This window comes from Salmo salar, chromosome 26 (genome assembly GCF_965601325.2).
Source record: "Salmo salar chromosome 26, fSalSal1, whole genome shotgun sequence".
Lineage (NCBI taxonomy): Eukaryota > Metazoa > Chordata > Actinopteri > Salmoniformes > Salmonidae > Salmo > Salmo salar.
The window spans coordinates 40,909,121-40,925,750 of record NC_138316.1 but is presented as its reverse complement, the minus strand read 5'-3'; the positions used below and the strand labels follow the sequence as shown (position 1 = coordinate 40,925,750).

At 44.1% G+C, this 16,630-nt stretch overlaps 1 protein-coding gene across 4 annotated transcripts in view; it reads left to right on the top strand.

The window, feature by feature from the left end:
* The window catches only part of LOC106587660 (casein kinase I), a 50,326-nt gene that overhangs the window by 5,983 nt on the left and 27,713 nt on the right, over nucleotides 1-16,630 (top strand). For all 4 annotated transcript variants that reach the window (XM_045689533.2, XM_045689532.2, XM_045689531.2 and 1 more), the window contains exons 2-4: nucleotides 9,570-9,934; nucleotides 12,454-12,494; nucleotides 15,069-15,138. In XM_045689533.2, coding sequence (XP_045545489.2) covers nucleotides 9,724-9,934; nucleotides 12,454-12,494; nucleotides 15,069-15,138 — 322 coding nt within the window. In that variant the 5' untranslated portion in view covers nucleotides 9,570-9,723. The remainder of the gene's footprint in view (nucleotides 1-9,569; nucleotides 9,935-12,453; nucleotides 12,495-15,068; nucleotides 15,139-16,630) is intronic.

Genomic DNA, 16,630 nt, shown 5'->3' with positions numbered 1-16,630 from the left:
TACACCATGCCAGGACAGAATGTATGATTAAAGGGTTGTCTGTGATGGTTTTTATAGATTTTCTGTCCCATTTGTAAAACAATTCTGCCCCCGTGTCATCATTCATCTCAAGCTTTTCAATGTTCAACCATGAGTGAGAGGGACCATTGTCAAACCTCTGAGCTAGAAACCTAGACTGAGCAGCCCAGTAGTACATTCTAAAATTGGGGATGTTTAAGCCCCCTTGACCGTAATCCAGGGTCAGTTTGTCCAGGCTAACCCTCGGGGTTTTGCCATGCCAGATAAACCGTCTGGTCAGCTTGTCAAGAGAGGAAAAGAATGCTGCGGGCACAGGGATAGGGAGAGATTGAAACAAATATAGAAATCTGGGCAGGATATTCATTTTAATCACATTGATTCTACCCAGTAGGGTGAGAGGCAAGTCCATCCACCTACACAGGTCACCCTCCACCTTCTGCAACAAACCGGCCAGATTGAGTTTATAGAGGTTGTTCAGGTTACCATCCACCATTATGCCCAAATATGTGAAGCCCAGAGGCGACCATCGAAAAGGAAACTTGTGCTTGATGGTATGATGGTCAAAGACAGACAGCGGTAAGATTTCGCTTTTATCGAAGTTAACCTTATATCCAGAGAAAGAGCTATAACACTGTAGTAGGATCTGCAAGTGAGAGAGGGAGTGTTCTGGGTTTGTTAGAAATAAGATAAGGTTGTCCGCAAAGAGTGATAGTTTATGGGTATGGGGGCCCACCTCAAAGCCATGTATGTCAGGGCACGATCTAATAGCCTCAGCCAACGGTTCGATGGCGAGGGCAAAGAGGTGGGGGCTAATTGGGCAACCTTGTCTGTTCCCCCTATAGAGAGGGAAAGAGGAGGAAGTAATCCCATTGGTAGCAATCCTAGCTTTAGGAGATTTGTAGAGTGATTTTTATCAAATTTACAAAAACGGTACCTAAACCAAACTTTTCCAAGACGCGAAAGAGGTATGGCCATTCAACCCTATCAAAGGCCTTTTCAGCGTCGAGGGAGACTGCGACACTAGGTATTTTGTTTTTGTTAGCAAGGTGAATTATATCAAAGAACCTTCTGAGATTATTGGAGGACAGTCTATTAATTATGAAGCCAGTCTGATCTGGGTTGACCAACAGGGGAAGACATGACTCCAGTCTCTTAGATAGCATCTTGGTGACCAGATTACAATCTGTGTTAAGGAGAGAGATTGGTCTATAGGAGGCGCACTTTAGCGGGTTTTTCCCTTTCTTGTGGATTACAGTAATCACTGCTTGAGAGAAAGACTCTGGAAAGCAGTTGTCTTCCCCGGCTTTTTTAAGTACCTCCATGAGGTAGGGGACCAACAGCTCCCTAAATTCTTTATAGAACTCTGGAGGGAAGCCATCCTCCCCAGGAGATTTATTAGAAGGTAAGGATTTGATGGCTTCCACCAATTCAGAAACAGAGAAGTTTTCACTCAGGCGCTCTCTGTCTTCCTCTGACAGGCATGGGAGGTTGAGAGGGGAGAGAAAGGAGTCGATCTCTGATAGATCATCGCTTGATTGGGAAGTGTAGAGGTCTTCATAGTATTTCTTAAAGGTATTATTAATTTCGGTAGGGTCGAAAGATATCTCGTTAGTAAGGGTTTCTATAGCATTAATTGTCCTCTTACTTTCCTCTGCTTTCAGTTGCCATGCCAGTACTTTGTGAGCTTTCTCTCCAAGCTCGTAATAACGCTGTTTTGATTTAGTGATGGCCCTCTCAGCTTGATATGTGTTCAGAATATTATATTTCAGTTTTTTATTTACCAAAAGCCTATATAGATCTTTAGTCGGGCCTCTTTGGTAGGTTTTCTCCAGCTCAGAGATTTCAGATTCAAGGACATTCAGTTCCGCACCGTATTTTCTCTTCAACCCTTTAGTATAGGAAATGATCTGTCCCCTCAGATAGGCTTTCAATGTGTCCCAAAGAATGAAACTGTCAGGAGCGGAGGGTTTGTTTGTCAAAGTAAAAATATTGATCTGCTCTTTGATAAATGCACAAAATTCTGGTTGCTTTAGGAGTGTAGGATTTAGTCTCCATCTATATGCTCCATTTACCTTGTTAGGAATGGAGATTGATAATACCAGAGGAGAATGGTCGCTAAGCAATCTGGGGAGATACTCGATATCTAACACTCTATGAAACAGTTGGGTCGATAGTAAAAAGTTATCTATGCGTGTGTGTGTCTTGTGTGGGTGTGAATAAAAAGAGTAGTCCCTATCCTGTGGGTGCATCTGTGGGTGCATCCAGATGTCTAGTAAATTAAGATCTTTCATGAATGACATGGTGAGCTTGGCGGCTTTGGTAAGAAGGGAGGGTTTATCAGAGGACCTATCAAGAACTGTATCTAAACAAAAATGTAGATCTCCTCCAACCAGTAGCCATTCTGGTGGTGCTTGAGCGACCTGAAGGAAGGCATTCTGTATAAACATATGGTCATCAAAGTTAGGAGCATAAATATTCAACAGGGTCCAAGACTCTGAAAACATATGCCCCTGCACCAAAACAAACCTGCCCGAGGGATCAGAGATGGTGTTGTTGACGCAGAAGGGGATGTGTCTACTTATCAAAATTGCAGTTCCTCTTGCTTTGGAGTTAAAAGAGGACGCAAAAACTTGACCTACCCATTCCCTCTTCAATTTCTTGTGTTCGCTGGCTGTAAGATGTGTTTCTTGTAGAAACACAATATCGGCCTTTAATTTCTTAAGGTATGTATAGACTCTTTTCCTTTTAATCGGGCTGTTAAGGCCTTTTACGTTGAATGTGACATTTTAGTGGATTAAGCATAGGTTGGGTTTGAAATATGTAACCGAATGGAAATCTCTCATATGTAAATAGTCAGGAAATGTTTCAACTTAGGTCACTTCTGTGTTCAAACCAATGTGCCTCTTTAGGAAGGAAACAACAATAAACATGGGAAAAAAGGGGGAAAAAAAACCACCCACCCCGATCGTCAGACTAAAACAACAATCCCAACAATCAAACATGAATCCACTTGTAGAGATACGTTGCTGCTCGCTTTCCACCTTACTCTTACTAGCTAAACCTTGGCGTAAACTAAAACCTGCGAGCTCTCTAAATTGAAAACAAACGTTGTGAATAGGCATTTATGGCTGAATAATTACTGCCCACGGTAAGGGCTGCTTGAGTCTCTTTTCGGGAGAGGAGAAACATAAATGGGGGGGAAGCGGTGGGCCTAAACCCACTTATTGCTTCGTCCAGTGGATATTGACTAAACCAAAATATAGTCTCCTGTAAATGTAATAGAACTCACCCCGGGGAAAAACGGTTAGTTGAAAATGTACAAATCAATTATAGCGACCGGATAGCGGGGTAGACTGATCCGATATCAGCAGATCAGATAAGAGAAAACAAACAGATTGGATCTTATCCCCCAGAGAGACCGTTTTTCAGTCGCGGTTCGGTTCTTTGAGAAAAGTGAATACTTCTCCCGGTGTGTTGAAGATATGGCATCGGCCTTTGTACTGAACTTTCATCCGCGCAGGGTGGATGAGGTAGCCGGTGATGTTCTTCTCCTTCAGTGCTTTGGCGGCAGGTCTGAACTGCTTGCGACGTCTGGCGAGATCGGCACTCATATCCGGGAAAAGGCTGACCCTCTTGCCATCGAAGGTGATATCCCCTTTGGCTCTTGCGAGTTGCAGTATCTTCTCTCTGTCTTGGAAACGGAGGAACCTGACCAGAACGGCACGTGGGGGCTCCTCTGGCCGGGGTTTCGGCGCTGATGTTCTGTGGGCGCGTTCGATTTCCAGCGGCTTGGTGAAGTTGATTATGCCTAGGACATCCGGGATCCATTGAGTGAAGAAGCGGACCGGGTCACGGCCCTCGCTGTCCTCTTTCAATCCCACCACACGGATATTACTGCGTCTGCTCTGGTTCTCCATCTGGTCTACTTTGTTTTTGAGGTAGGCATTATCCTTCTGCAGTTCTATCAGAACCTGGTCATGTCGAGCGACAGTGTCCTCAACTGTGCTAATGCGCATCTCGGCCTCAGTCGTTCTCAGAAGGAGATCATTCATGGAGGATTTCAGGTCGTCGATGGAAGAATGGAGTTCAGCCGATTTCTTGTCAATTTTCATAGAAAGACCTTTGTTACCATCCTGAATTTCCCGGAGGAGAGTAGCCAGCATGTCTCGCGAGGCTGCCGAGAGCAATAGTCTGGAACCGTCGTCTGAGATATGAGGGCTAATGCTAAACTTGCTAGCTGTGGCGTTATCGTTGTCTTGGGATTCAACGACGTTTTGGTCGTCCTTCTTGCCTCTCGGTCGGTGGTCCATGGCTCTTTGGGAAGGTAAGTATTTGACAATTTATCAGCCGATGTTAGAATATTGTTTCAACGTTGTTATTTAAGTAATAATAGGATAAATTTCAAGAGCTCGGTTTGTCAACGTCTGTTCAGCTCCGCGGCATCACGTGTCTCCATTTTCATGAACTTTTAACGTTTCTTCAAGTGCAGTCACAAAAACCATCAAGTGTTATGATGAAACTGGCTCTGAGGACCGCCACATGAAAGGAAGACCCAGAGTTACCTCTGCTGCAGAGGATACGTTCATTAGAGTTAACTACACCTCAGAAATTGCAGCCCAAATAAATGCTTCAGAGTTCAAGTAACAGACACATCTCAACATCAACTGTTCAGAGGAGACTGCGTGAATCAGGCCTTCATGGTCGAATTGCTGCAAAGAAACCACTACTAAAGGACACATAAGAAGGAGAAACTTGCTTGGGCCAAGAATCACGAGCAATGGGCATTAGACCGAGTCCAAATGTGAATTTTTTTTGGGTCCAACCGCAATGTATTTGTGAGACGCAGAGTAGGTGAAAGGATGATCTCTGCATGTGTGGTTCCCACCGTGAAGCATGGAGGAGAAGGTGTGATGTGGTGCCAGGGTCTCAGGTTAACCACAAGGCCTATAGGAGGCACCAGGCCCAGCCAGGGTCTCAGGTTAACCACAAGGCCTATAGGAGGCACCAGGCCCAGCCAGGGTCTCAGGTTAACCACAAGGCCTATAGGAGGCACCAGGCCCAGCCAGGGTCTCAGGTTAACCACAAGGTCTATAGGAGGCACCAGGCCCAGCCAGGGTCTCAGGTTAACCACAAGGCCTACAGGAGGCACCAGGCCCAGCCAGGGTCTCAGGTTAGCCACAAGGCCTATAGGAGGCACCAGGCCCAGCCAGAGTCTCAGGTTAACCACAAGGCCTATAGGAGGCACCAGGCCCAGCCAGGGTCTCAGGTTAACCACAAGGCCTATAGGAGGCACCAGGCCCAGCAAGGTGCCAGGGTCTCAGGTTAACCACAAGGCCTATAGGAGGCACCAGGCCCAGCAAGGTGCCAGGGTCTCAGGTTAACCACAAGGCCTAGAGGAGGCACCAGGCCCAGCAAGGTGCCAGGGTTGTTCTCAACCCACTTCCGTTTACCCTTTTATTTATGACAGAACTCCCCTCCACCAAATGTGTACGATTACTGGAAATGATTGTTAATTGTCTCAAACTGGAAAAAAAGACCACAGTATGAATTGTGGGTTTAAGGATGCAACATTCTTTCTGTTCCATCCAGTGTTGTCACGATACCAGTACTACGAAACCAGATTTTCCTTGGTACAAAATAGACTAAACTCGATGGTCCTTTAAAATCCTACTTTATGTAAAATATTGTGTTTTGTAGTTTGCAAAATAAACAAAAGTGACTGAGTGACAACATAAGACTGTTTTATTTTTTTATTTTATTTTTCAAACATTAGGACTGTTAACCTCAAGAAATTAAGTCTGCTTCATGTTTTGTTGCCTTTGCTTCCTTACTTCCTAGTATCGCGATACTGGTATCGTGACAACTCAAACAACTCTTGCCGTGTCCCGGCAAGTTTTCTTTGAAGGCCTGCTTGGAAAAGTTGAGTTGGCCTGTGTTGTTGTATGGAGAACTTTGAAAGGAAGTCAAAAGGGCTGAGAAACTGTGCATGAGAGCAGACAGTGGGAGAACCAGCTGCTATCTGGCACTGCCACAGTGGGAATCCCTCCGTATTGCCTGAACACCCCCCCCACCCGAGCTGATCTTTCCACCAAAGGTTAATGACTCCTTTTTAGAGCAGGGGTGTCAAACTCATTCCATGGAGGACTGTGTCTACTAGTTTTGTTATTTCCTTTTTCATTTGGCCAAATAAGACCTAGATGACAAGGTGAGGAGTTTTTAACCAATCAGGGACCCTAGTTTATCTATAAAGTATAAGGGAGGAGTGAACCCACAGATACTCGGCCCTGCATATGAGTTTGACACCAGTGTAATTGTAGCTAACCCTGTCCCCACAGTCGCCGCAGTGTTATTGTAGCTAACCCTGTCCCCACACAGTCGCCGCAGTGTTATTGTAGCTAACCCTGTCCCCACACAGTCGCCGCAGTGTTATTGTAGCTAACCCTGTCCCCACACAGTCGCCGCAGTGTTATTGTAGCTAACCCTGTCCCCACACAGTCGCCGCAGTGTTATTGTAGCTAACCCTGTCCCCACACAGTCGCCGCAGTGTTATTGTAGCTAACCCTGTCCCCACACAGTCGCCGCAGTGTTATTGTAGCTAACCCTGTCCCCACACAGTCGCCGCAGTGTTATTGTAGCTAACCCTGTCCCCACACAGTCGCCGCAGTGTTATTGTAGCTAACCCTGTCCCCACACAGTCGCCGCAGTGTTATTGTAGCTAACCCTGTCCCCACACAGTCGCCGCAGTGTTATTGTAGCTAACCCTGTCCCCACACAGTCGCCGCAGTGTTATTGTAGCTAACCCTGTCCCCACACAGTCGCCGCAGTGTTATTGTAGCTAACCCTGTCCCCACACAGTCGCCGCAGTGTTATTGTAGCTAACCCTGTCCACACAGTCGCCGCAGTGTTATTGTAGCCGTTTGTCACCAGTCTTGATCATTATAGTGCAGCCTGTTGTCTGAGCTACCTCAACTGTATCGCCTACCAGAGAGATAATGCGGCCTGTTGTCTGAGCTACCTCAACTGTATCACCTACAAGAGAGTAGAGTAGTACTTTATTGATCCCTTACTTGGATTTTTTTTTTATCACCACAGACAAGTATCAATACCACAGCCTACACATGATGATTAACCGATATTAAGACAACTGCACCTCAGGACCATTAAAAGAGTCCTTTTTTTTTAGCTAATAAATGCTTTTGTCTGTCCTTTTCTGGGGAAACAAGCAATAACATTCGTTTCATGGACGTAATCATAAATCATCACATTCAAAGCCTGATGGCTATGAGTAAGAATATACTATATACTCCTATTACAGGATTTCCCACTGCCTGGTGTCTGAAAAACACTTCTGATGGTGTCATGCACACACACGATGCCAAAAAAACTACTTAGCAGGAAAGCCATCAATGTTATGTTTTTTTGGCATCGTGTGCATGACACCAACAGAAGTGTATTTCAGATACCGGGATGTGGGAAATCCTGTGTTGAAGTTAATGGTTGTAATGCACAGATGGCTTAACATATGGCTAAGGTCATATAGACTTACTTTAAGGTAACCTACACTGTTAACTTTTATTAGATGACAGTATTAATGCAAGTTAATGTTATACCCACCACTAGGTTAGCAGCATTTAGTAAATATCGACCCCCTAAAAACACACATGAAGGCCAATTTCCAATTTGATTATTGGACTGGAAAAAAGTAGCACACTCATTCATCTAAGGCAATAACACGAGTCATTTAGGTCTAATACCACCATGTATGCACAAGATCCAGCATGACGGTTGTGCAGCCAGATAGATGGCAATGATTGCCCTGGCTGGGACTGGATAAGTTGTCACCTCACCAACACCACTGCTGTCTTTGCTGTGCTGTGCTCTCCCTGTTTTGTAGTCATGTACTGTTTGGGGGTTTATGTAATGGGTAGGCTGTGGAGCTGCCCTTGGGAGAGACTGACTGTCTTTGATGCTGAGATGGAATCTGAGAAACGGAACATGAGTCACCGGGGCGCACACCCACTTCTCCAGCTTCACCCATGCCGCCATGTCTCAGCAAATCATCTATGCTTTTCAGGATTCATTGTGTTGGCATAAAACATACATTGAGCAGTTATGGATGTGCCAACATAATTTAGTTGATGTGCCAACATAATTTGGTTGAGGACAGCACTGGTGGCTCTTGGGAAAGGGAGCTAGCTTTGTAGGTCCATTGAATGTAGGCCTAGGCTACATCTGTTTTCACTACTTTTGTCTCCTGACCGATCATTTTATAAATTTGTTACACGCCACTGGTGTGCTATTGTAATTAATGAGCAAGAAATCATTACTGACAATCAGGCTGTCTCAAGAAAGTGTGATTGGGTTTACAATGATTAGGCCTGCTAACACAGACTCTCATGGGCAAGACATTGTGTTGATGAAGTCCAGGCTGTGTGTAAAGTTGTTATTCTGTTTCCCTGCTGTGAGACAACTTTATGTAATGGTTTACATAATAATCTCACTACCCACATCCTTGAATACAGCCAGTGGGTGTAATCTAAGATGATTAAAATCACGACTTTCACTTTGTCTCCAGGGTCAAACCTCTTGACTACATTTCATGTTGGTTAGTATCTCTCTAGCAAGTCTTCGGTGGTAGAGCGAGACGTACAACAGTGTACTATTGTGTTCACCTTTCTAATAGTAGACAATGATAAGAAATTGACTGTAGTTCATGTGCTCGACTTTGTACTACCCAACATATTATTTGTCTCCTTAAGGCTAGAATCCTTAGTTAAAACAATAACAAAGTATTACCTTGCCTCTGTTTTGGTAAAAAGCTTAGGGATGGGCCTAGAGAAATGTAAACACTCAAATTCATAGGCAGAGCTATGTACACAAGACCTGACCATCCATGATATCAAAATGATATTTACATTTTGAGGCTATAAGGTGTTTGTTTACAGTAAAATAAGAAGTTTATTTTGTGCTCTGAATGGGTATGACAGTTGATCTAAACACTGCATTTTACGTTTATAGTCATCAAATCAATGGGTAAAAATCATTCAGTTAAAAACATTGCTGTAGCAACTAAGGATTCCTAGCTTTAATAAGAATGGTAGCTAACAGTCCAGCATGCTCTGATTAAGTATGTCCCGTTCAGCCAGACAAATGATCTCACTAGCTATATTTTCATTTTAATTACGTTTTTTAAATTTAACTGGGCAAGTCAGTTAAGAACAAATTCTTATTTACAATGACTGCCTACCCCGGCTTAACCCAACGACGCAGGGCCAATTGTGCGCCGCCCCAGTCACGGCCGGTTGTGATACAGCCTGGAATCGAACCAGGGTCTGTAGTGACGCCTCTAGCACTGAGATGCAGTGCCATAGACCACTGCGCCACTCGGGAGCCCATATTGGCCAGGTTGGCTAGATTAGTTAATGGCCTGCTGGTGAAACCAAAGTGCTGAGTCATAGATCACCTCTTTAAACCACCATTGTCCTCATTCACTCAATAACATTGTAGTGAGAGACTTCTCCTAACGTGTTTACTTCCTGCTTGCTCCCCAGGTCTCCTATCTCTTCCCTGGTCCGACCCCGATGTCGAGCACATCGGCCAGCCACCAAAGTGAGTGGTAGAGGGGGGCGAAGGGGCAGCCAGCGGCCCTGTGCCAGTGACGGGGCTGTGGTGGGCACGGCCCGAGGCCTCTAACTGGATCCCTCGATGCAGCAGCAGCCGCCCGGCGGTGCCCGCAGTGCCATGGACCATCCAAAAGAGGGTGAGCGGCCGGCGAGGAGCAGCAAGGTGGCACAGGGGCGCAGCGGGCACTCCAGACCCTCCAGCTCCTCAGCCTCCTCCGGGGTTCTCATGGTGGGACCCAACTTCCGCGTTGGCAAGAAGATCGGCTGCGGCAACTTCGGCGAACTGAAGCTGGGTAAGAGGAGTTAATGTAATCTTTATAATGGTAGGACTGTATTTCATATTGAACCACCCAAGGACACTCGGTTTACATGGGGTAACATGAACTGCTCTTTGATGTGTTGGCCACTAGTGTTGTCATGATACCAACGTTTTACTTACAATACCAGACCAAGTATCACCATACTGAGTAGTATATTACCGAGGTACCGGTATACCGTGCATCACTATTGGCCACACAAGCCTCCCAGACCCAGCATCGCTTATGTTGTCCATAGTGCTTTTATTTTGGGCTCAAGGGGATAGGCATATATTGATAGTGATTTATTCATGCCTGCTTCATAGTAATCACATAAATAATGTACAGGATTTCAGTGGCTTGGCCTATCATGGCCAGGAACATAAAAGCCATATTTCAGATGCTAAATTCATGACATTCTGAAAATCCAATGACACGGAGGACTGAGAAGGTTTATCAGCTTCAACGTGTGCTGTTATAACTGGTTATATTATAACCTCCCACAGCAACACAAGACCGACACAACAACTGTCTGAGACCCATCAGCACTAACATTGTGTCTGTGAACTGAATACCATTGTAGTAGTACATGTGGCACTCTGCTATGCTGCTGTACCAATAATCAATGCATTTCTCTTAATTGAGTAGATTAGCTAGTACACGTGATGGCCATAGGCGGGGCCTGCTTGCTGAATGGAGCATACTGGGGTCACACCAATGATGTTTATAAAACCTGGTATTGGCCATTGAGAGGCTTTGAAACCACCGGTCGGCCATATTGGCGCTGCCCATTTAAGAGCGGTCCTCCATAGGAATGACTGGAATTCTACATTATTTCAATTTCAAAAAATGACATTACATTTATTTAACTATTTTGTTTTCGTCCATAACATTAGTTATCTAAAAAAATATATACTAAGGAAAATGTTATATTTTATTTTTAGCTCACATAATATAATTTGAAAGTTTGCATAAGGTTTCTGAAATATAATGTGGTTAAAACGAATATAGACATTAATAAATTAATTTCTATAGCTTTCTAAATATTTTTGACAATTGTGGGGGAGAGCCAAAATGTCAGCGTGGTGGCTTCAACACAGCGCCCACGCATTAGTAATCTAGTGTGTGTATATATACAGTTTAAGTCGGAAGTTTACATTACACTTAGGTTGGAGTCATTAAAATTCGTTCTTCAACCACTCCACAAAGGTCTTGTTAACAAACTATAGTTTTGGCAAGTCGGTTAAGACATCTACTTTGTGCATGACACAAGTAATTTTTCCAACAATTGTTTACAGACAGATTATTTCACTGTATCACAATTCCAGTGGGTCAGAAGTTTACATACACAAAGTTGACTGTGCCTTTAAACATCTTGGAAAATTCCAGAAAATTGTCATGGCTTTGGAAGCTTCTGATAGGCTAATTGACATTATTTGAGTCAATTGGGGGTGTACCTGTTGATGTATTTCAAGGCCTACCTTCAAACTCAGTGCCTCTTTGCTTGACATCATGGGAAAATCAAAAGAAATCCGCCAAGACCTCAGAAAAATTATTGTTGACCTCCCCAAGTCTGGTTCATCCTTGGGAGCAATTTCCAAACGCCTGAAGGTACCACATTCGTCTGTACAAACAATAGTACGCAAGTATAAACACCATGGGACCACGCAGCCGTCATACCGATCAGGAAGGAGACTCGTTCTGTCTCCTAGAGATGAATATACTTTGGTGTGAAAAGTGCAAATCAATCCCAGAACAACAGCAAAGGAACTTGTGATGATGCTGTAGGAAACAGGTACAAAAGTATCTATATCCACAGTAAAACGAGTCATATATCGACATAACCTGATAGGCCGCTCAGCAAGGAAGAAGCCACTGCTCCAAAACCGCCATTAAAAAATCCAGACTACGGTTTGCAACTACACATGGGGACAAAGATCATACTTTTTGGAGAAATGTCCTCTGGTCTGATGAAACAAAAATAGAACTGTTTGGCAATAATGACCATCGTTATGTTAGCCGGAAAAGGGGAGAGACTTGCAAGCCGAAGAACACCATCCCAACCGTGATTCTCTCTACTATTATTCTGACATTTCACATTCTTAAAATAAAGTGGTGATCCTAACTGACCTAAAACAGGTAATTTTTACTAGGATTAAATGTCAGGAATTGTGAAAAAACGAGTTTAAATGTATTTGGCTAAAGTGTATGTAAACTTCTGACTTCAACTGTAAATAATTGGGTCACACAAACCTCTGTCTAGAGAGAGATTGATGCATACACACTCCTTTCTTGAGGCTGGACTGAAGTGTCCCTGAGCAACACAGAGCTCACTATTTTTCTATAGCTTTTTTTTGTCCTGCTCTGAAACTGCTTTTGGAGATGGTCATTTGCTGTCTACTAGGCTAAACACCAAAACACTGTATTTAGGCAAGCCCTTCAGTAGGTTGAGTAATAACCAAAGTGCTCTTATCTGAATGCCACCTCTCTCTCTCTCTCTCTCTGCTTTGTTTCAGGTAAAAATCTCTATACCAACGAGTATGTAGCTATTAAACTGGTAAGTACTCTCTCCTGTAAAAAATAAACTGAGCTGAACAAAAATATAAACACGTGTTGGTTTCATGAGCTGAAATAAAAGATTATGGAACATTTCCATACACAGAAAAAGCTTATTTCTCAATTTGTTGCACATATTTATTTACATCCCGTTTAGTGAGCATTTCTCCTTTGCCAAGATAATCCATCCACCTGACAGGTGTGGCATATCAAGAAGCTTCTTCACATGCTGCATCGTCTGAGACCAACCACCCGGACAGCTGATAAAACTGTGGGTTTGCACAACCGAATAATTTCTGCACAAACTGTCAGAAACCGTCTCGGGGAAGCTCATCTGCGTGCTCAGTCAGGGTCTTGACCTGGCTGTAGTTCGGCGTCGTAACCAACTTCGGTGGGCAAATGCTTAGCTATGATGAACACTGGCACGCTGGAGAGGTGTGCTCTTCACAGATGAATCCTGGTTTCGACTGTACAGGGCAGATGCCAGACAGCGTGTATAACAGTGCCCAATGGTAGCAGCGGGGTTATGGTATGGGCAGGCATAAGCTGCGAACAACGAACACAGTTAGCGGTGACCCAAAGGCCTGATGTAGGCTACACGCATAATCTGTCACTCATCAATAATTGAGCAAAGGCCTAGTGAGGCACGCATGCGACCAGGCTCGCTTTTACACTCCCAGAGGACACGTCGCCTGAAAAACATCAGACTGCCTTTGAAGCAGAAGACTGTTTTTTAGTTGTTGACAGTCAACATGGTGAGCCCTGGCAGTCATTTCTCTGGAGGACGGGTCTAGAGGAGTTTGGGGGCTGTCGTATGAGGCACTTGACAGCAGCACTGCTCTGTATGCTTAGAATCGGGGCAGAACGAATGCATATCAATTGTAGGCTACTGAAGTCTTTGTTTACAAACTAAGATTTCTGAGGATTGATACTGAAAGGGAAATTAGACTTGTCCTTTTTTATGTGGAAGTGACTAGGCCTAATTGTCAGCATGCCATCCTGCATCCCACTGCTGGCTTGCCTCTGAAGCTAAACAGGTTGCCCCTAGTAAGTCCCTGGATGGGAGACCAGATGCTGTTGGAAGTGGTGTTGGAGGGCCCTTTGGTCTTATGATCGAATCCCAATTCTCCAGGGCAGTGAAGGGGACATTGCCCTGCATAGGGTGCCGTCTTCCTGATGTGATATTAAACAGATGTCCTGACTCTCTGTGGTCATTAAAAATCCCATGGCACTTATCCCAGGTGTTAACCTCTGTGTCCTTGCTAAATTCCCAACCTGCCCCATTTCCATCATGGCCACCAAATCATCCACCTCATTCCTAATTGGCATGTATCATGCTTCACCGCTCCACAATGCTAGCTGATGTGTGGTGAGCATTCTGGCACAAAATGGTTGTTTCCTCATTACTATGTAAAGCGCTTTTAATATCTCAGTTGGTAGAAAGATACTACATAAATCCAGTCCATTATTATTTAATCATGGTCGAAACCATAGATTTTGGGCTCCCGAGTGTCACAGCGGTACGCTCGCGCATCTAACGTGGTTAGCATGTAACGCAGAATTCTCTGTTTTTCACCTAATTGTTTTATTTTTATTATAAAACACAAATATATTACTACATTTTTGTAAACCCTATTGTAATTTCTGCTGTCATCAGACAAATTTTGTGCTTCAGTTGCAATTCTCCTCTCGGTGAGAATTCACACGTACGGGCATTCTATCAGCCGACAGCGCTCTGACTGATGTGTAGCTACTTTTCTCAGGTACTATTCTCCATGTAGCCTACTTTTCTCTGGTAAAATGCAAGATTAACTTCAAGCAAAACATTAGGAAATGTAGCTGGCTGCATTCTTTCTGTAATAAACATTAGAAATTTGATGGCCATGCATTGTTTTTTGCACACCAAAAAAAGTTGCTTATTCATTGTAAGCTCATTTACTTGTGTGGCTGCCAGCCAAATAGTGTTGTGCTTCTGTTGTCATCTGATGAAAATGAAGCTATTTTCTGCCAAATGTGTTGCATTCATGTATTTTTGGTGAAGGAAAACTATAGTTGCACTCCCCGGACCACTTTATTTATATTGAAAGACAAAACACTTGACTTTCAATATAAAACCCAGGTGAAATGATTTAAACATATTTTTTGAAAATGCAGATTTCTGAGCTCTTAACGCGACCCCTGTAAAGGATACCTGCTAACATGTATTGAAGTTAATATTCCTAATGCTCTTCATACATCACAAGCTAAGCTGGGATATGTGTGGAACGATGGTTGCCTGGCAGGACTGTTCTGGACAAGCAGATAAATAGTAGCTGGTGGAAATGCCAGCTTAGGTGTGCCTCTAAAAGCTGTGGCACGGGAAATGACTCATGCCATTCTAATAGCTCTCCAGACGGCTATAAATTGCTGTACTACCAAAAAATATGAAGCTCGCAAAAGTCTCATTCCAATTTAAGTCAGCAATTTGAACCCAAATGCTGAGGGGGGGAAACTGCTAGTCAGTAAAAGTGTATTTCCCCCCCCCCCCCCCCCCCATATTGTTAATTGAAGTGCTTTGTTGTACCCTGTCGCGCAGGAACCCGTCAAGTCGAGGGCACCACAGTTACATTTGGAGTACCGGTTCTACAAAACATTAGGCAGTACAGGTAAGGTCACGCTCTGGATTATCTTCATTCCTGTTCCCTGGTGTTCTTGTGTTGCTGCATGACAATCACGCAACTGTTTTTGGTTGATTTAACAAAAAGATTACCGCATTTCCACAATAAGTGATTACTCCCTCTAGATGACAACGATAAGCTTTGACATTCATTTAGAGAATATTTCAGCTTCATTTCATGCAAGGGACTAGTTTGACCTGTAAATTGGTTGGACGTCTCGACTATAAATGATTAAAATCCGTTGTGGTTGGTGTCATCAGCCGAGACTATGATCTTAACCTAGTTGAAAGGTGCACACGCCTGCAATGGGAGTTTGGGCTTGTAGGACACATGAAGCACAAGAGACAATATTTGCAAGACGGGCACTAAGGGAAAGGGGGATACCTAGTCAGTTTTAGAACGGAATGCCTTCAACTGAAATGTGTCTTCCACATTTAACCCAGCCCCTCTGAATCAAAGAGGTGTGGGGGGCTGTCTTTATCGACTGCCTTGCTCAGGGGCAGAACGACAGATTTTTACCTTGTCAGCTCGGGGATTCGATCCAGCAACCTTTCGCTTACTGGCCCAATGCTCTAACCACTAGGCTACCACTATACCTCATATGTTGGTTTTGACACTAGGATGTTGGTTTACCAGGGAGGGAGAATCCACAACAGGAAGGAAAGGCTATCTCCATATTTCTCGCCCATACAACTTGAAGCCCCCCACCACCAGGTGCAGCAGAAAGCAACTTCCTTTCCCCAGTGCTGATAAGACTCCTCTGGCCTAATGTTCCTGGGAACAACTGCCCTGATTGTTTGTGTGTGTGTTCTCTGGGGAGGAAGATAAGTGACCGTGGATGCATGGCTACGACAAGCCCTCTCCTTTGTCTGTGTGAGCCGCCGGTGGTGTTTGATCTCTGCATTTGCATCCCCCCCATACAGGAAGTGCTGTCATTCGCCAACACCTAGCAGAGATGTGACCCTTTACAGTTTACAGGTGTCAAGTTTAAATGCAAGCCGTGCTAGCTACGGGTCATTGCTAAGCACTACCTCAATGTTTAGAGAGAAAGTGTGCGATGCTGTGGACGAATTTTAGCTCTCAGTTCTGGTTGCTACCATGGAGGCCTTTTCTGTGTGACGCCTCATATTTTACACCCGTAAAAAAAGGGGGGGGGGGGGGGGGAGGAGGACACCTGAGACCTGTTAATACAACAAAATCTGGAATTGTATGAATTGCTTGTTTTTGTCTAAAGGTCTCCAACTAACAAGTTCTGCATTCAGATAACATGATTTAAAAAAAAATTAAAAAGTGTGTTTTTTTATTAAGCAAATAGGCCTAAACGATTTGGACATCAGACAAAAAAAGAATTTCCACATAGTCATTGGTGCCTGTCTTGATGCTTATGTTTCACACTGCTTGAATCAACTTCAGAAGAGGAGGAATTTGAGTTTGTTCAAACTTGCCTAAACATTTAAAAGATGCTCGCTGCTGTTGCATT